Source organism: Condylura cristata, unplaced genomic scaffold (assembly GCF_000260355.1).
Source record: "Condylura cristata isolate star-nosed mole 26May11 unplaced genomic scaffold, ConCri1.0 scaffold00005, whole genome shotgun sequence".
In the NCBI taxonomy this organism is placed as follows: Eukaryota; Metazoa; Chordata; class Mammalia; order Eulipotyphla; family Talpidae; genus Condylura; species Condylura cristata.
Window position 1 is genome coordinate 45270800 of NW_004567106.1, and position 20907 is coordinate 45291706.

The 20907-nt window shown below is 33.8% G+C and overlaps 1 protein-coding gene across 2 annotated transcripts in view; it reads right to left on the reverse strand.

The window, feature by feature from the left end:
- Positions 1 to 20907, reverse strand: part of COG5 (component of oligomeric golgi complex 5) — a 146031-nt gene that overhangs the window by 25291 nt on the left and 99833 nt on the right. Inside the window, exons 14-17 of one of the 2 annotated variants that reach the window (XM_004676929.2) lie at positions 20563 to 20662; positions 9474 to 9584; positions 7873 to 7935; positions 1587 to 1690 (exon numbers count right to left, since the gene is read on the reverse strand). In XM_004676929.2, the coding sequence (XP_004676986.2) occupies positions 1587 to 1690; positions 7873 to 7935; positions 9474 to 9584; positions 20563 to 20662 (378 nt within the window). The remainder of the gene's footprint in view (positions 1 to 1586; positions 1691 to 7872; positions 7936 to 9473; positions 9585 to 20562; positions 20663 to 20907) is intronic. The other variant, XM_012720930.1, reaches the window with a different exon arrangement.

Below are 20907 nucleotides of genomic sequence, written 5' to 3' on the forward strand. Positions count from 1 at the left end.
AAGTTCTATTTAAACATGTAATGTAACCACATTACAAGTAAGATTGACCCAATTTATTCCTCTTATCTAGAATAGATCTACAGAGTTTGAAAGGGGAGGTACTCACAATTATTTTTCCAAGTGTGAGGCCTGGAGGCTGACCCTACTATAAAACTTATTTCTAGTTCTTGAATTGTGTGATTCAACTTCATAAAAGCCACACATTCATGAAAAGACATAACAGATTTGCTAATAACATTCTAGAAAGTGGGAAAAGTATTGTTGTGGGAGCAATACTCTCAATATACCATAAAGCAACAGTGTTTTGCACTCTTGCCTTGTATGGAATCTCACATTGCTGCTGCATATGCAGAGGTAGCCAAAATGGAGTCATCATAGGCCATTGGGAGGAAAAATTAAGGACAATGTTATACAACTTAAAATAATGTTTCATACTCATGACAACCTATCATTAAAGGACCAATCTGGCTCACTTGTATTTAAACAAACTAGTAAATAAATACACATTTGGGAAACCAACTTTCATTGTCTAATGTGTTACCTACAGGAACTAATTATGGCTTATACAATTATTAAAGAACCTTACCAACCTATAGATAAGTCTTCAAAATTTACCTCACTTTGTTTCCTTTTCAGATAAACTACTGACTAGTCTAACCAATATATTTCAGATTATTATTGAACAAAATTAATTGCTTTCCAAATACTGGTAACCAGCCTTTTAATATTCTTATCTCTAGACACTATACCATTTTTGTATAGTACCTACTTTACCCTTCTGTGCTTTATACCATTATTAAAAACAGACTCACTTTTTCACCATTCAAAGTTATTTTGTAAATGAAACAACTGATTAAAAAAACTAAAGGTCAGTGAAATAATCACGCATTTTTTTTTTCAACAAACAGCAATACTAATGGCTGGAAAACTGAACAACATGAAAATAAACACAAACAGCAAATTTCAAAATCAGTAACTATGAACTAGAATATATCGATAGAACACATGTCTATTTCTGAATGCTTGTTAAATAAGTCATTAATCACTCTAAGCACATGCAAATAACTATTCCAAATTCTCCACAGATCAGTTTTTTAGTATACTGAGCCAAAATCATTTCACTCTATTTAAAATGATTCAGTGTATATAAAATATGTATAAAGCACAGTACACATGAAATGGCTATGAAAAAACACCCACATGTTTATGGGTAGGTGTTATATGACCAGATTAAATTACCATAAAACTCTGAGAAAGGAAGGCCATTATTGGCAGTGGTTAGGAAGTGCCTTGCCTAGAAACTAGAACAGAACTCCGACCAGCAGAGTACCCACAGCAGAACATTTTATACAAAGAGTGCCTTGTATAGCTCAGAGACTGAGTACAAGGTGTTTGTGAGAAGTAAGGAAATATACAATATTGCAAAGGGAATATGGTATAAATGATCAAAATAAAGGGTGGAAATTTGGGGAGCCAACTTACATTAAGAGAAACAAGATTCTAGGTAATAGGAGACTTAAGGAGTTGGGTAGAGGTGGGAATGAAAAACAAAAAAGGTTAGGGAAATTCTGATTGAAAGTTATTACCCAGAAAAATCTTCTTGATGCATGGTGATGATGATGGCCTCTATAGCATCTGCCACTGATGTTAGTAAGGGTTGCACAGCATTTCCCATAAGAACATGGATTGTCTGAAAAGGAGAAAAAAAAGGACGGAAAAGACCAACATAAAGAAACTGAGATGTGAAGAATATTTTGACTAAGAGCTTTCAAATTATATCAAATTCAGACTATAAGCAGTTTAACTTAATACAACTGAAGACTGCTCCTCTAACTACTGACAGCAATGATTTCTAAGATTTAAAATATGTAGAACCTGATACTAAAAAAATTCAATTCCGGCCCTCCCTGGTGGCGCAGCAGATTACAGCACAGCACTGAGAAACTAAAGCCACTTCCACATGAGTTCGATCCCCACCTGCCCCAGAGGTGACCACGTGGCGCGGCAGACCTCCCTGACCTGCCCGCTGCTCCCCTCAGCAGTGTACTTTGTAGATCTGCCTGTTCTGCTCCCCACTCTGTCTCTGGTGAAGCCTCTCGCTGCCCCTGAGCCTCTGGCCTGTACCCCAGTTCTGTATGAACAAATAAATAAATCTTTAAAAAAAAATTTCAATTCCTCCTCTCTTAAATTTTCAAAAAATACAATGGTCAAATGAGCTCTTAGAGAAAATAGGAAGAGTATCAATTATAAAAAGAATACATTTTTCAAGTTTTCTGCAAACAGTGACACAAATAAAAAGTAATTCTTCCAAAATCAGAATATCCTACACGTTAGCCAAAGTGACATGTAACTAGTGATTCTCATAGAGCACGACAGTTAGGCATTTCATGAATTAAACTTCTATTTAGAGTTTAGAGAAGTGGTTCTCACTTGGGGGGCAATTCTGCAACACAGAAAAACCATGGCAATGTTTCAAGATATTTTTTAATTGTCATAACTGGCTAAAGAAGTTTGCTATGAGCACCTAATAGGTAGAGGACAGACTGCTATCTCTACACCCAACAATGCAGAGGACAGTTTCCCCATAACAAAGAACTATCTGACTTAAAATGTCAATAATGCTAAGGTTGAGAAACTGGTATATCACTGGTTATGTAAGATATTAGGACTTAGTTATGGGCTGTTAGTGTGAAAATACTGACTGGGTTTAGGAAGAAACCTATCACGGGAGGTGAAAGACAAAAAAGAAATAGACATAATCAACGAAAACTATAACACATTACTAAAAAAATGACACAAGGAAACAGAAAGGTATGCCATGATCAAGGATTGGAAGAGTTAATGTTATTAAATGAATAATGCAATACAGCAAGATAGAGATTCAGTGCACAATAAAGCAGTAAACCCAATGAAGCAATACAGAGATTCAATGCAATCCCCATCAAAATTTCAACAGCATTCTTCAAAGAAAGAGCAGACATTACTGAAATTTATATGGAGCCACTAAAGACCCTGCATGGCCAAAAAAGAAAACCCCATAGTGACAAAAAAATGGAGGGGAATGGATATTTCAAGCTATGCTACACAGCTAGTAATAAAAACAGTATGGTATAGAATAAAAATAAGCACACATAACAGTGTAATAGAATTCAGAGCCCAGAAATAAAACTACACTTATATGGACAGTAAATATATAACAGAGGAGCCAACCATATACCTGGAGAAAAGAAAGACTCTCAATGAATGGGACTGGAAAACTGGATAGTTACATGAAGAAAAAATGAAACTAGACCATTGTCTCATACCACACACAAAAACTAACTCAAAATAAATTAACAAATTGCATATAAAGCCAGAAACCACAAAACACATGCAAATAAACAAAGGCAAAACATTCCACAACATTGGTTTCAGGGATGTCTTTGGTGACTCCAACAGCACTCTAAAAGCAATAAACAAATGCAAAAATAAACAAATGGTATTGTCAGGCTACAAAGTTTCTGTACAGTTTTTAAAAAAAACTATCATTTAAAAAAATCAGATATCCTACTGAACGGGAGAAAATATTTTCACACCATACATCTGATAAGAAGCTAACATCCAAGTACTACAGAAAACACATACAAATCAAGAAGAAAACAAAAATACCTAATCAAAAATTGGGCAAAAGAGTTAGACACTTTTCTAAAGGCATAAAATAGCAACATGAGAGCATGAATGATGGAATCACAGTATGCTTTCTTATAAAATAATTAAATTAGAAATCAACAAGAAGATAAGTTGTAAATTTAGTTATTTATTAGTAAATTGAGTTGGGAAAGTATTAACTTGATGCCATACCATAGCCAAGCAAAGACAATACAAGAAAACCACACAATAATTTCCTTTATGATTTCAGATGTGAACATTTTAAACAAAATCTAGGCAGATTAAATCCAGGAATATTAAAAGGATAATACATCATGACCAAGATCAGTTTGATATTTGAAAATAAATTACTGTAAAGAACTTTTCTTAATAAGGTAAAATAAAGAGGTAATGTGATATGATCATTAAAAAGTACCATTCTTGGGCCCTCCCTGGTGGCACAGCGGGTTAAAGCACAACACTGAGACGCTAAACCACTTCCGCAAGAGTTCAATCCCCGCCTGCCTGCCCTGGAGGAGATCCACATGGCGAGGCAGACCTCTCCTGACCCGCCTGCTGCTCCCCTCAGCAGTGTACTTCGTCGATCTGCCTGTTCTGCTCCCCACTCTGTCTCTGGTGAATCCTCTCACTCTCCACATCTCTGGCCTGTACCCCAGTTCCATTGAATAAATAAATAAATCTTTAAACAAAAAAAAGTACCATTCTTAGTTTAAAAAGTCTGAGTACACTAATTTGTTTAGTCTGCTACAAGCAATCTAAGAAAAACCTAGTGCTAGCATTATACCTAAATAGTAAATTACTGAATGTTTTCCTGCAAGTTACCAACAATTCAACAAGGTCTCACCAGACCAATAGAGATGCTAATCAGTGAAAAAAGTCTTAGAAAAACAAGCATGAAAGATCAGAAAGGAAGAAAATAAAACTCTCTCTATTTACATATAACATGGTGGTTTACAGAAAAAAAAACCTTGTCACTAGGCAAAGTTTCCTACTTAGAGAAAATATGAAATAGGAAAAGAGGGCATCTTGGCAAATGCCTTCATTTAGAGGTAAGTAGAGAATTAACAACCAGAAGAAACTGAGAAAGGAGATTAGATAATATTTCATAAGCTCTTTGACAAAAGAAATCTGTCATACATTTAAAAAAATATTATCTAAAGTAGCTAAGATTACAAAATTATTAAAAACTCAGCAATTGGAATATTCCCTTATATAAAGCATCAAACAAACCCACACATTCAGAAAGAAGTGAAGATGTCACATACAAATTTAGAAATACAATCATTACCTTCTCAAGACATCTCAGAAATAAATGAATCAGAACTACTGGGGCCAAAGTGATTAAATGTTACTTAGTCAACTAGGTTATAATAAAATGGCCCTAAATGTATATCTATTAATGTTAATTACGGCTTTTTTTTTGTGATATATTACATAATGCTGATGAACCTCCAACCTAAAGAAACATTAATTTTGGGTGAAATCTCAATAGTAAATAAGAAACTGTTATATGGTGTTGTTATAGTATATTAAAATGTACGTTTAATATTTTTTCTACCAATAATAAAATACCTACATATCTCTGGCTCCTGGGCTGCAGTTACTTATGAATCTTAACATTCTATCCTTAACTCAAAATGATGTTAAGTTTCCTACATCATTATAAAGTTTCTGTTTTTCTCTTTAAGTCAAAGAGGTGCTTGTATTTTACATATATCATACTTTCTTATGTGTTTTAACTAAAAAGCAAGGTTAAAACAGCCTCATTGAATTCTGTGTTAGCAAAGCAATTAAGACTCTCACTGGCACAGTCACTGCAGGAAGACTTGAGATTTCTTTAATCCATTTCTCAAGAGCACAGGGGCAGTGCTCCAGCAAACTGTAGTGCCCAGGGGCATGCAACACTGATTCTGGTGAGCCAGCCTCAGGCAGTGCTGCAGCCGAAGAGCACAGACATTTCCCCTGCTTCGGCTTCAACGAGTCCATAGTCACAAATTTAGGAATAACCATTGCTGAATGATAAAAACACAAATTCAGAGAGTCCACCGTATTACTCTTATTATTATTATAGTCTTTAAGGAACTTCTATTTTTATCTTGTCTGATGATTTTTAACATCAGGCAAAGTATAGGTATTCTCCCTTCGCTACACAGTAGACTTCCTCAAACTATGAACTGAAATCACTACAGATCAAAAAAATCAAATTAGTGGATCACCATCAGAATTTTTTTTTTTAAAGATTTATTTATTTATTCATACAGAACTGGGGTACAGGCCAGAGGCTCAGGGGCGGTGAGAGACTTCACCAGAGACAGAGTGGGGAGCAGAACAGGCAGATTGACGAAGTACACTGCTGAGGGAAGCAGTGGGCGGGCCAGGAGAGGTCTGGCTGGCCATGTGGTCTCCTCCGGGGCAGGCGGCAGGCGGGAATCGAACTCATGCGGAAGTGGCTTCAGATTCTCAGTGCTGCGCTTTAACCCGCTGCGCCACCAGGGAGGGCCACCATCAGAATTTTTTTAAAAAGTGACAGACGAGCACAGAAAATGAGGGAAAGCACTGTTTGTGAAATCATTGTTACAATTATAGAAATATGTACAGATGTATATTCTATATGTGCAATTACATGTGCATGTGTATAAATGCTCATGTATAATACAGAGAATCACAAAGTAAAATGTTTTTATCTTGGAAAGAGATCAAAAAATGTTTAATAGCCATTGCTAGAACATAAATGAAAAAGTTGAGAGCTACCAAAAAGAAAAGTTAAGATTGGCCCAACATGGTATTTTTATGACCATCAACAAACTGAACAGTTGTTACTAAAAACAATTACTTTATTATGACAACTTTAAATAACAATCATAATGACATAGGTAACTATATTGGGGAAAATAAAAGGATACCGAGAACACCCCAAATATACTTTTGCTATGTTGGGGGAATCAGACTTTCTCTTTTTACTCTCACAGATGAATATAGTCCCCTTGAGTTTGGGGGCTTGGGAAATTTCCATCCATGTTGCCAATGGACAGTATTTGATCTCAGAAGCCCTTCTCCTCTAGTATTAATCAACTGTACTGTTAAACAATAGCTTCCTCAATCTCTTACTGTCTTTAGTTGTTATCTCTATTCTCTAAATAATAAACATTTCTCCTTGGAGTTTACTGGTAGACCTCAGCCTCCTCCCTTCTCCTAGTCTTCTGCCCACATGATCTACATGTAATCTAATAATTAACAGACAGTACCTTTTTGTATCGCTACCATTAACAGATAGTACCTTTTTGTGTCATACCATGTTATAGATGGATGGAGAAATTAAGACAAGACAGAGCTTACTGTTTAAGGTTATATAGCTAGTTAAATAGCTGAAATAGTTACTTAGTACAATCTGAGTTGGTACGCTATGTGACCCTGAGTAAGTGGGTTTCTAATTTGTATAAAGTGGGGATAAAAATAATTCTCACAGCTGCTGTAATATTTCAATGTATTGCATGTGACTGGAAAATAGCAGGTGCTAAATAAGGTTATCTTACTATTAAAAGAAATAATTTCCTTGGTTTCTTAAGAGTTACCTACTGTCAATATGGCTCTGAATATTAAATATACAACACTACTTTTTATTTAATTTTCTGTGATTAGAAAGGGGGGTATATCATAGTGAGTATTAAAAATGGGAATATACCTTGGTTTCACATCTTACAGATGTATGGTAAAGCAACTTCTGAACCTCAGCATTACTGACATTTTGAGCCTGATAATTCCTTGCTGGTGAGGGCTGTTCTAAACAGTGCAGCATGTTTAACAGAATCCTTGATTCTAGATGCCAGCAGCACCCTAGTATCAGTCATGCCAATCCAAACTGTCTCCTGATATCATTAATGTCCCATGGGGCAGAAAATCACCTTGAATGGAGAGCCCCTGCAGTACTGGGATAATATTCCGCTGTATCATCCCCAAAACAGTGAAAACCAAAAGATTCTTGTTTCTGTCTATACAATTATCATAAGTAGAACAATTTGTAAATACCATTAGGGTCTATTTTAAATTCTAGAAAATACACACACACAAGATCTTCTTTTTTTAGGAAAATTGTCAACATGCTACTTCTGCTATATGTAACAGAGTTTAAACTATTTTTAAAATGTGACATTTCCCAGTCAGCCAAATAAATAATTCTAAAATCCACTTTGATCTCTAGTCAAATATTAAGTTAAAGTTTGTTACCTTTAGGGCTGAAATGATAGTTTGCTCAGCTGCTGGTGGAAATGAACTCTGATTGGAAACCACCTAAAACAAGATTTTGACCCAGTTACAAATTTGCTTAAATCCTTTATTTTAATTATAATATGATTTATAAGCCATATATAAAACAGTAAGTATCATTACAGGTTTTAAAAAATCATCAGTATTTATTAGTTAAGATAGGTTGATAGGTTGAAAACATGTTTATTCTTAAAGCAAATATATAAACTTCAGCTAATCAAAACATGAACAATTCATAAATTGAAAGGCCAATCTAAATATATCTTTACTTATTTCAAAATAGTCAACTGTCTCTAGGCTGAGAGTAATTTTCAAACAGTCTTTAAGATACAAATGTCAAGCATTTTCCTTTTTACAAATCAAACATGAAAATTCTGAAATTTTCAATAAAGATGTTTTTAGAGTAAAAATAGAAAATAACCTTTTACTGCTTGTAGTTCAGAGAATAACTAAAAATAGAAAGTATATCATTTATGATTTTTATTTTTCTCTTCTATTTATGTTTCTGAAATTAATCACTAGTAACTCTTTAAGTAATTTTATTTAGTGTGCTTAGTACATATTTTTGAAAACACCTAATTTTTGTAAAAGGACTTGTTAAAAATTTTAAGCTGTCTAAATATTTATCTCCCTATTCACTGAATGTTTTGAAATATTCTGATTTATAGAAGGTTACTCAAAAGTTAGAGAGAATAATGTATACGCCCTCTGAATTATGAACTGATTTGTGAATACAGTTAATTTTTAACATAACATATGAAGATGAGTTTTTATATATAAATAACATATGAAGACATTAAAAAAAGAAGGCGGCACAGGGGGCCTCCCTGGTGACACAGGGGTTAAAGTCACAGCACTATTAAGCTATCACCAGCCACTGCAGCATGAACTTGATCCACAGCCAGGGAGCTGACCCACATGGCACAGAAGACCTCTCCTGTTTTGTCCAAAGCTCCCTCATTAGTGTATTTCAATAGATCTGCCTGTTCTGCTCCCCAATACCTCTGATGAACCCTCTCACTCCCAAACCTCTGATCCACCCCAATTCTTATATGCATACGTAAATAAAAATAATCTTTAAAAAATAAAACACTAATAGAACAACAGCAAAAAGAATATGTACTTTCTGTTTACAAATAAGCATTGCAACTTATAAATTCAGTTTTTAATACAGCCCCCCTCTCTTTTTTTGTACAAAGATGGAACTTTCTGACATGTTGGAAAGCTTAAAAATTCTTATTCTATCATTAGTTTCACTATAATTTTACTACTACCCACATGATATCAAATTATACTTCTCAATAGACATGAAGCACATGTAATTTATATTATACAAACCAACATGAGGATCTAAAGTCCATGCATTTAAAAAAATGTTTTTGTAAAATTGTCAAAAAAAAGGTCAAATCCATAACTTAAAAAAGAGTTAAATTCTCAGCTTATTTTAAAACTATCATCCTTTCATTGTATTTTTTCCCAAAAATTAAATAATTTGTAAGTTGACTAAATCTGAGGCAAGAAGAGCTTGAAATTAAATCAAAAAGCATTAAAATTAAAGTTACCTTTGTTACTGACTGATGCAATTTAAATAACGAATTCACCACTGCCACATTTCTTCTTTGCCCTTCAGTCAGAGGCCCAATCACCTGACTTGCATCACCTTGTGTGGAGAGCTGTAAGAATTCACATAAAAAGAAATACCAAACTGATAGATCAAATTTTAACTAGGAGAAGTTCATGAGCCCCTGACAAAGAGAATGTTAACTGGACCTGTTTGACATGAATTACATTGTATGGGGTACAAAAACACATTTGTGACTGTAAAGCATTAGGAACTAGAGAACTGAAAGGTAGGAGGAATAAGACTTGACATTCAAAACTGAGAAATGTACATACTGGGAAAGGCAAAAGAACAACATTTGAGTTTTAAAAAAGTTATTCTCTTACATACAGGAGATAATCCAATGGCTAAATGAATCTTTAATAATATTAAAAATGGTTCTTACGTGCAAATGACAAGACCTGTTATTCGTTTTTATATTTAACAATCTGAAGAAAATATTTTCATAAATTCAAATTCAGTACATCTACTCACTAGGAACATCGTGTGAATTCAATACTTGAGAAATAACTGAGATTGAAACCCTGAAACAATGTTAATTATACAGTTAATAGGAAGAATAATTTTTATAACTTAATTTGCAGATGAAAGAATTAAGCATCTTCCTGAAATCACAGTTAAGGACTAGAAGCAAAAAAAAAAACAAACAAAAAACTAACAATTCAAAGAGTGAGTTGAGTTGGATGACAGCTTTAAATTTCTATTCAGAAAATCTACTGAAAATTACTTTTGGAAAATGATAAAGTTGATGACTCAAAAGAATATCTAAAAAGAACAAGAAAATACATTTTGTTAAGTAGACCAAAGTTCAGCTGCATTTCAGACAGCATGGTGATAACACTAGTGCTCTATTTGCCCATAATTCCTGTTAATGTCAAGGCTACAGGACAACTGCGTTTTATGTGAATCTGATCATAATTCTAAATAGTATTTTTGCAAGCATACCTAAAACAAATGAGAAGAAAATATGTACTAGGATATCAAAGATTTAGAGTAGACTATGTACTGCATAGTAATCTACAATGTTTTTCTGAATGAAAAATGCGTCAAAATATTTTTATATATAAATCAGATATTTTTAACAAATATCTTTTAAATAAGTTCAGATGAACACCTAACTACAATTATAGTCATAGTTATTTTTCTCAAAGTGGCAAATGTGTTTGCATTAAAATTACAAGAGTAAAATTTTAATGTGAAATTTACATTAAGATAAAAAGCCTTTTAATCTAAATCAAGCTTTCTACTCAATTTTGAAGTTCAAGGCAATAAAAAGGATTACTTCTCATTATTTTAATGGAAAGTACAAAGGGCAATTATGGGTCTCTTAGACTGTCCCTATCCTCTCCAAGCAGCGAAAAGGCATCTTCAATCAACTGCTGCCCTGTTACGGTTTCACAAACCAGCGCTCCAGGCAATGACTACAAATCTCTTCATCCTGACAGGGGGATGCACAGTTCATTGAACCATGTCCTGTCAGTTTTTCTGAACATGTGGTTTGATGATTACAGAAGTATTTTAATACTTTCTGGGTCAAGAATGCTAATGAGCAATATATTCAAGAATATTGAAACTGCCACATCCTTATATACTCCACTACTAGAAATATAATTGAAGGCAATAATAAAATTACATGCATGAGGATGATGCTATTAATAAGACAGAGAGAAAAATGGAAAATACTGCATATCTATGAATAAAAGAACAGTTGGATATATTCAACAATTCACAGGGAATAGTAACAATGAGAGATGCCTGTGCTAGTGTTATATGCAAAAAAAAACCAAAAAGGCAGTTTGCTCTTACAAGACCAGAAAGAAAGTAAAAATACTGAAAACATCGAGAAATAGTATAAACTAACATAATGAGGAAGCTATCAAAAAACATTAGTAAAGGACACACAGAATTCCATAAAGTATCTAAAAGATTCAAATTATTATGCTAGATAATGTAATCCATTATAAACATGAAAGATGTATAATCGCTACAACTGACAAACTGAAGCTAACATGTTAGAAAATAATTCCGTTAGTTACTGTTTACTGGCTCAAAAGAAGGGGGAAAATCTTTCTTGATCTAATAATTTGTAAAGCAGATGAAAAGAACTGATTGGTATTTATAGTTACTTACCAAATGCTTTGTCATTTTTACTTAGTTCTGGTTAAGGAATACAAGAATTATTAAATACTGCTCAGTTTATTATAATGCTAATGATTCTATGAAAATAGAAATATATTTATGTATTCATATAAATATTAAAATATTTTAGTCTATAAAAATTCTATTTTCTCACAATTAAATAAAACATACCTACTGTTAATTATAGTTCATAATACATTAAAAATTATCTATGGAATCCAGACCTATGGTATGTTTCTGCAAATGTACAGAAAAGGACAAATTTGTAGGTCTTGGGCCCTCCCTGGTGGCGCAGCGGGTTAAAGCACAGCACTGAGAATCTGAAGCCACTTCCGCATGAGTTCGATTCCCGCCTGCCGCCTGCCCCGGAGGAGACCACATGGCGAGCCAGACCTCTCCTGACCCGCCCGCTGCTCCCCTCAGCAGTGTACTTCGTCAATCTGCCTGTTCTGCTCCCCACTCTGTCTCTGGTGAAGCCTCTCACCGCCCCTGAGCCTCTGGCCTGTACCCCAGTTCTGTATGAATAAATAAATAAATTTTAAAAAAAAAAAAAAATTTGTAGGTCTTTCCAGCAATTCTTCATTTTCCTGGCAAGTCAGCCTAACTAAACTTCAATGACAAATGAAACTAATTTTCTTATATACTAAGCTATCAAAATATTTTCACAAAACTCTTTTCTACAGTTCTATCTCACACTTTTCTGGTTTCACCAATAATGTACATAGAACATGTTTCTTAAGAAGACAACTTGTACTGAAATTAACCATTCTATATGCTCACCAGTATTACAGTGAACAGTGTTTTTGTGCTATCACATCTTTAAAAGTGACTATAGTAGTAGTTAGTAGGGTATATACCTACAGAGATAGCTGCTTGAGCCACTCAATAATCAGTCTCTGTGCTACCTTTTTCTGTATATTTGGTGATTGTTATGAATCTTTCTTTTATTCCTAAAGCTGGAAGACTTCCCCTTAAATTAAGTGTATGCTTTAATGCATGGCCACTGTGACATCAATTCTAGCAGTTCAGAGTATGTTTCATTTTTTTCATTCTTACACTTCATAATGCTGAATTGATCAACTATTTGACTATTTGATTAAAAGAAAAAAGAAGCATTATTAAAACTTATTCAAAAATAAGGACAGGTACATTAAACAACAGAATACATTCAATGATAATGTTACATCTTGACATTAAACTAATTCTTCACACAAATCTGTTATCAAAGAGATGACAGCTTGAGATGGGTTCCCTTTTGGACAGTTAACATAAAAGTTGGGAACAAAATTAAGTCTTGTTTATACATGAGAAAAGAACAAGACCAGCACATAAGGATAAGTATAGCTTTGTAACTCAAAGCTAGCTACATTGCTCAGAGCCTATATTTTTGTTACAAAGCTCTCTATAAACCTAGCTTTCTCATTACCCTCCTCTAGATCTTTTCTTATTCTCTTATGCTGTAAGTCAAAATTACCCTGATACGAGGTATTTGGTAACTATAGGGGGAAGGGAAACACAATTTGTTAACAACAGATCATCCAGAACTTTTATTTTACTTCAAGGGACCTTGTATTTTGAATAACAGATGAAATTTCCACCTACCTACCCATGACCAATCACTATCTCCTAAACACTGGCCTTATTAATTTAGTAGTCAACAGCATGTTTTTAAATCTTTGAAGAAGAAAGAATTGTTCACCATCACATATACTGGGTATTTCCCATTTTCCAGTAATAATACTCTATTTCATTAATCAACAGAGAAACTCTTCAAAATACGTAAAGTATAGAGAGTAAGACCTCTTTGGTTTAGGGTAATTAGTTTAATAGAGACTGAGTTTTAAACCACAGAATTTCCAGAAGGAACATAACCTTATTGCCCTCATGGATATTGAAAACTAAAATTCCAAGATCCTATTAGTTAATTTGAAAAAATAACTAGAAGTTTATGAGTATGTAGTCTAGTACTTTCATAGTTCTTGAGAGATGTAAATTCTAATGTAATTAAACCTACAATCCTGTATGCATTAATTTCATAGCAAAGAAGTTGCTTATATACAGTTTAAATAGAAATTTCAATTTATATGTTAATCTTAGTAGTATTTATAGCATCAAACCAGAAAAAAAAAAAGGTTAATTATCTGAGTGCAATGATTACCTAAATAATCAGAAATTTACTTTGCAAAATGTGGCACTGTCATTAATGTGTTTCTGCCATAAATGACTGTAGTTTTTTGCAGGATTTCTAAGAGGTAGTTCTAAAGAACTATCTATCGTTCTACTGTGGCCTGACTAACCCTCCTAACCCTCACAATTTCCCATTTTGATATTAGGTTTGCCAAGTTCTCTCTGTAATCCTATTAGTCAAAGGCTGTGCCATACAGTGTTTCATAATTTGTAGATGACCTTTTTGTAGAACTGTTAAATTTCCTATATTGTGATGGAGTACTTAATAAAGCTTTTTGCCATACAGATTATATTGTCTAATGTAAACATACTTACAACAGTTTTCATTTAATTAGTATTTACCTGAAATGTTTTTCTCCATTCTTTTAACTTTCACCCTCTGTACGTTTTCCAAAGTCTCTGTCCTAGTATTACCAAAAGTCCAATTAAGTTATTGATTCTATTAAAACTGAGAAACATCTCTAGCCAATTTGGTTTACTTGTTGTGATTCACTTATTCTGATAAGTACTACAGTCTGATTTATTTTACTAGAACTCTTTATATATGATGTCTTTTATTTTATGCCCTCTTATTTTATATACTTTCCAGACTTTTAGTGAACTTTTTCCTTTTATATACTTCCCATCAATTTACCTAAAATCAGAGATTCTATTTCTGATCTTTTTGTCAAACCTGCTAGATTTCTGTTGGCTTTTAAATCACAAGTGCTTGCTTCCTCAGTCCCACCCAGTATGAGCCATTCCTTTGGGTACTAATTAAATTATTTCATCTTTTAAAACATCAATATGATAAAAATTAAAACAGCACTGAAAGGTATAAATTGAAAAGTAAAAGTTCTCTCTTCATATCCTTAGCCTCATTCTAGAGAGTCATGTGCTAAGAGCTTCTTGTTTTAACACTGCAGGGGAAAAAAGGTAAAGCATAAACCAGCAGTTATTTATATAGTCATTTTAATTACAAATAGTACTAAATGTGCTATTCCACTTCCTTTTCCTACCCTAAATAACAAACCTTAGAGACTTCCATATCAGCACATACAAATACTTTTAAGACAAAGTATTTCTCTCACTAAGTTGTAAACAAGGAAACAAACTATCAATATGTTTACTTGAATATTCATTTTCTACCCATGTTAAGAGAGAAAGGAAGGGGATGTAAGTTCTTCAGAGTTCAATATTCTTACCATTCTGATAAATTTTTATTTTTAAAAAAAGATTTATTTATTTATGCATATAAGAACTGGGGTATAGGCCAGAGGTATGGGGTAAGGTTTGGGTGAGAGGATACACCAGAGACAGAGTGGAGGACAGAACAGGCAGTTAGAAATTTGTTTTCCCACTTAAATATGGTTCTCAGCAAAAATAGTGCTCACATCTGTTTTAAATTAAGAAATCTTGACCTCCCCAAAAGATGCCTTACACACACACACACACACACACACACAATTTTCTCTACATTTCCAAAATTATACTGCATATTATATTTAATTTTGGTTAGTTTATTTAAGGAGCTGGATGTTGAAATTGGGAAGGGGGAGGTGGGTTGTTAGTAAACAAAGAAGAAAAAGTAATTTCTATATTTTCTAATATGTCTCCTTTTTCATGCACCCAGATTAGTGTATTAAATATTTGAGATACACTGGTATCTTCCACAATTAATAAAAATCTTTATTCATGTTATACTAAATGTTTTACTCTAAAGCTAGGATCTACTTATGTATCACTTATATACAAACCTATAGGTCTGAATTGCAAAAAAATGTGTTGAAGACCTTTTTAATACAATTCTCATCATAACTGCCAGACTGGTTATCTATAGACGGATATATTGAAAAGATCATACAAAAATATCTTAGGGAATCTTTTTAATTACTATCTAAGGGAACTTCTTAATAAAATGTTAGAACAGAAGTCTTGAAACAATAATTAAAAACCACATCTAATCTATATAGCTCTCCATTCACAAAAATATGCCAGGTTACAAACAATCCCATATTAATCCTTGCACGGTTGAAAGGACCGGAGGGATTTCTAGGAAATTGTTTCCTGTCATTCCCTTAAGTAGCCAAGGGGAAGTTAAAAATTAAAATTAATTGAATCCCACTTGCTTAGGATCTAGCAGATGTATATTTAACATCTTTTCCTTTCGAATTCCAGGTCCATCCGTTCTCACCAAGAGACAAACTACTACTGTCTTCTTGCTAATTCTGTTTTATGAGCTGCAAATTTAGCTTGGCTTTCTGCTTGCCTCGGGCTTGCAGATTATTGGCGTGGATAGGGACTGTAGCCAGCAGACTGAAAGCCCAAATTATGAGCATATAGAAATATGAGTTGCACCTCATTTGCAGTTAGATATAGCTGTCCAGAAATGTGGGTAAAACTGAACTTGTAGCTGTGGGTTACTGCCTGTCCTCAGTGGACTCATCTAAGTCCATTTTTTGTTATGATTGTCCTGGGGAATAGTTCTGGATACTGTGGTGATAATCTACTTGCAATCCGTTTAGGAATTAAGATTAAGATGCCACTTAATCAAGTATTTTGAAACCTTTTCTTACTTTTGTCAAACCTCCCCAAATAAAATTCTAGTGAAGTCTTTTTGACTGATTTACCATGACATTTTTTTCCAGAGGGCCTAGAACAGTATCTCTTAAATTTGTTTTCCGTCCTTATAAAAACGAGGGATGTTAAACTAATTAGTCTTATTTAGTTTTCTGAATTATATGGGAAACACTGCTAAATAAGTAATATTAAACTTTAATTTTTATTTATATGTATGCATATATGTGCTTAATATAAGTGTTCTAAGATTACATGAATTCCTTATAGGTTCATATATCATTTATTTATTATTATTTTAAAAATTATTTTTATTTATTTATGGTGAGAGGATACACCAGAGACAGAGGAGGGGAGCAAGACAGGCAGGTCTACTCAGAACACTGCTGAGGGGGCCAGTGAACAAGACAGGAGGTCTGTGCCATGTGGGTCGGCTTCCTGGGCAGGGATGGAACTTATGCTGCAGTGGCTGGGCAGTGGCTGGGTAGTGGCTGATGATAGCTTGATAGTACCAAGACTTTAACCCCTGCACCACCAAGGAGGCCCCCTATATCATTTAAATACCATGTAGGTTTTTTTCAGAGAAATGTCAAGTCCCCGAATTACTTATGAAATTAAACAAAGAATAAAGCGTATATTACGAAGTTTAAAAAAAAGTCCACTGCCCATCTAAGACACTTGACCTCACACACAGCTACTGACTTGCACTGAAGTGGAAACCTCCCTTTAAATGTCATTCTTATCACTGTTTGAAATGTTCTGCTACCTAATTAAATGCCAATCCAGTTTTTTTAGAGTTTAAAATTTGACATTTACACTAAGATTCTAGATATCATTCCCTAAAACCATCAAATAGTTATTGTTGGAAAATGCCCTGACAACTTACTTTTTAAAAGGAATAGTTATCCGTTAGTTACCTAGAATTTTGATATCATAACAGCTTATAAAGCTCATAAAATATAAAGTACCACCACAATTCTCTTTAAACATATATATTTCCTCTTAACATATAGAAGGCAAGGAAAATACTCATTCAAACCTGCTATAATTATAGTGACCTTTTTTCTATAGGTCACATTTCAGAGCTAAGTGAATTTACCAGCATATCATCATTTAAAAAATCATTTTGTTCAGTTTAATTATAAGACGCTATGATATATGCATTATAGGTGTGTTTTGAACAAAAAAAATTGTACACAACTGCTGTCAGGACAAAATTTCTTAAATGAAACATGTCTAACCACACTGATCTCACTTGTAGAAGAGCCCCTAGGAAGCAGATATTCACATGACACAAAGTAAAATACGTATCAGACGAAGTAAAACTTACTGCTTATAACTCATATGTGAGAATTCGATGCTAACTTCCTGTTACTTCTAAATTAAACTACTAAATCATCTAAATACCTGCCAGCAGCTGAATATTTGTATCCTCACAAGTCACATGGTAAAACCTTAGTGCCCAGGTGAGACTTTGCAGTGATTACATTATAAAGGCAAGGCCATGAAACGGATCTTTGTGAGAGTGGCTTGAGAAAGTGCTCTAGCCTCCTCACCCTTGGGAGATTACAGAGAAAAAGATAGCCATTTGTGAGCCAGGTGGTTGCTGGATCTTGAACTTCCCAGTCTCCAATTCTCTGAGAGATAAATTGCTGTTGCTGAGAGGCCACCCATGTTTGTGGTATTTTGTTAGACTGGTCTGAGTGATTAAGAGACTGTTTATTAAAAACAAAGAAGTTAAATAAACTGTATTATATAGATTATGTGTATATTAAAATGTAGATCCTGATGCCATATTTAAAATGAGTAAATAAATCACAAACCTGTATATATAGCACTTACCCATTTTTCTTCAATAAAAAGAGACATGCATTTGTATTGAGATACAGGTCAGAAAAAGAAAAGTTTTAAAGCTTTCCTGAGAATCAAATCTGATTTTGAATGCCAGTTTCAATACTTGCTACTTGGCATTCTATTTTCACCAGCATATTGGGCATGTTACTAGCCTTTCTCAATCTCAACTTCTAAGTTTTGAACTGGTAGATATTAATTTTACAGGACAGTTGTGAAATAAATGAGACAATACATGAAATGGATAATCACCACAATAGTCATTACAGGGCTCTTTCTGGTGGCGCAACGGGTTAAAGCTCTGCACTATGAAGCTCTCAGAAGCCACTGCAGCACAAATTTGATCCCCAGCCAGCTAGCTGACCCACATGATGTGGCAGACCTCTCCTGACCTGCCAGTTGCTCCCCTCACAGTGTGTTTAAGTACATCTGCCTGCTCTGCTCCCTACTCTGTCTCTGGTGAATCCTCTCACTGCCCCTGAACCTCTGGCCTGTACCCCAGTTCTGTATGCATAAATAAATAAATCATTTAAAAAAATCTGTTTCACATCTTTCTCCCACTAAAGTCTTAATATGTAGCATTTGCATTTAAATACCTTCAGTGAAATTATTCTAAATGATATTTATATGGCAAAAATAAAGAACAAAATACAGTAAGTTTAAAAACAGTGGCAGAGAGGCCGTCGCTGGTGGTACAAAGGGTTAAAGAGCAGCACTATGAAGCTATCTGCAGCATCAAGACAGGTAACCCACATGGCACTACTCCCCTCAGCAGTGTGTTTCAGTACATCTGCCTATTCTGCTCCCACTCTGTCTAACCTTGTCTGCACCCCATTCTTCCCCCTCCCACCTTTGGCCTGTATCCCAGCTCTTATATGCATAAATAAATAAATCTTTTAAAAAACAAAAACAGGAATTTAGTTGCAGACTATCTGACAAACAGTACCAATTCAGTCACCAGGTGGTTGATGAATTTTATCAAAGCTTTTTGTCACATTGAAGATAATACTTCTAACATTACCTCTGTGGCTTCTTACCATAGAAATGCAAAATATTTTGATGAATATGCTGACTCTTCCTTTAATGTTTTCCTCAGGGTTGGACCATCTCCTAAAAATTTTCTTCCCTGCCATTTTTAGTAAGCGCACTAAAGTCTATTGAATATAATAGTGAACTTCATTTACAGCAATAAACCATGTTTTTAAGAGCAAATAAAATTATAATAAAACTTTCAAGAAAATATTTAAGAGAAAAATTAGTCATTGGATTACCCCTAGCACTTTCAAGGTCTCTTTAGGGGCAGTTTTAAATAAACAAAGCTTAAAAAAAGATTTTAAATTATTTGTTAGGTCTACAAAACAATTGAATGGAAAATAGCATCATATTAACATGCAAACAAAATTAGAACTAAAAGTAGAAACCTCATGATACAACTATTAACCACCAAGGGTCATTTATGCAAATTCCTTTAGTTCAATTTGCAAACAACATACCCTAAAAATTATCCAGAACAAACTCAAACCAACAGAATATAGGCATAACTAGATTATTTCATTCTATTATATTTCAACTGGGAGCAATCAGAACAGTTAAAATGAATGTTTGGTTGACTATATCTAAAAAGACAGTAAACATTGCAGATTTGGGGGCACATTTTCTAAAATTAGCATACAAATCACAGTTAAAATTATATTAAACGCCTTACTATATTGATTTCAGTTAGCTTACATATATTTTGGTAAATATGGATGCTTAACTTTAGAATATTTATGTAAAGAATTAAAATTATGATCTAGCTATGTAGCTATTAAGCTTATAAAAGCTTCAAATAGAATAATTTTCCAGTTAAACTTGCATGTTTTAGGGTTAGTCTTGAAAGGAAGTCAACAAGGTATTACAACCTTAAGCACTTTACTTCCTCCAATGACTTTCTAACAGTTAAGTCAATTCATAATAGATAACAGTGAATGAATGAAATCTCAATTAAGTGGTGACAGGAAGAGAATTCTGATCAACGTGGAATAATTATTTTCAGCATACAAAATTTGCCCATAAAGTGACACCTTCTTTTTTAAAATAAACCTTAAAAATCCTGCCTGCATTCTGAAAGTATTAAAATGTTTGGAGGACCATTCTTAAAAGATTAAGAATTTTTCTGTTTCAAATCCATCAGAAAGTTTCAATTTTACTAAAGTAAAAATGCCAGTAAATTATTATTCTGTCAATTCAATATTTAAAGTCAGGTATTGCAGTTTTAAACAAAATTATTAAAGTTTACAATAAGAAATGCCACTTACAAGCTGTTCTGATTTTACACCATACAACTGGATGGTCTTTGCCACATTTTTTGACACTGCTAATGTGAGGTTTGTATCAACAGCAGCTACGTTTAGTTCACTGGAGAAAACAAAAACAGACTAATTATTAGCAACATAGTACATCAACAAAGTAAAGAGCAACGTATAAATCTAAACCAAATAAGCAATGAGATAATTCTTTTTATAGATTTCACTGATTGCTTCCAAGAATTGGTCGCACTGCTTCATTTTCCCTTCTAAATTCAGCATTAGGGAAAAGTGCTTTGAGATGGCTTGGTTAATGACCAGTTTCTCATTAATAAAAGCACATCATGTGTGGGTTCA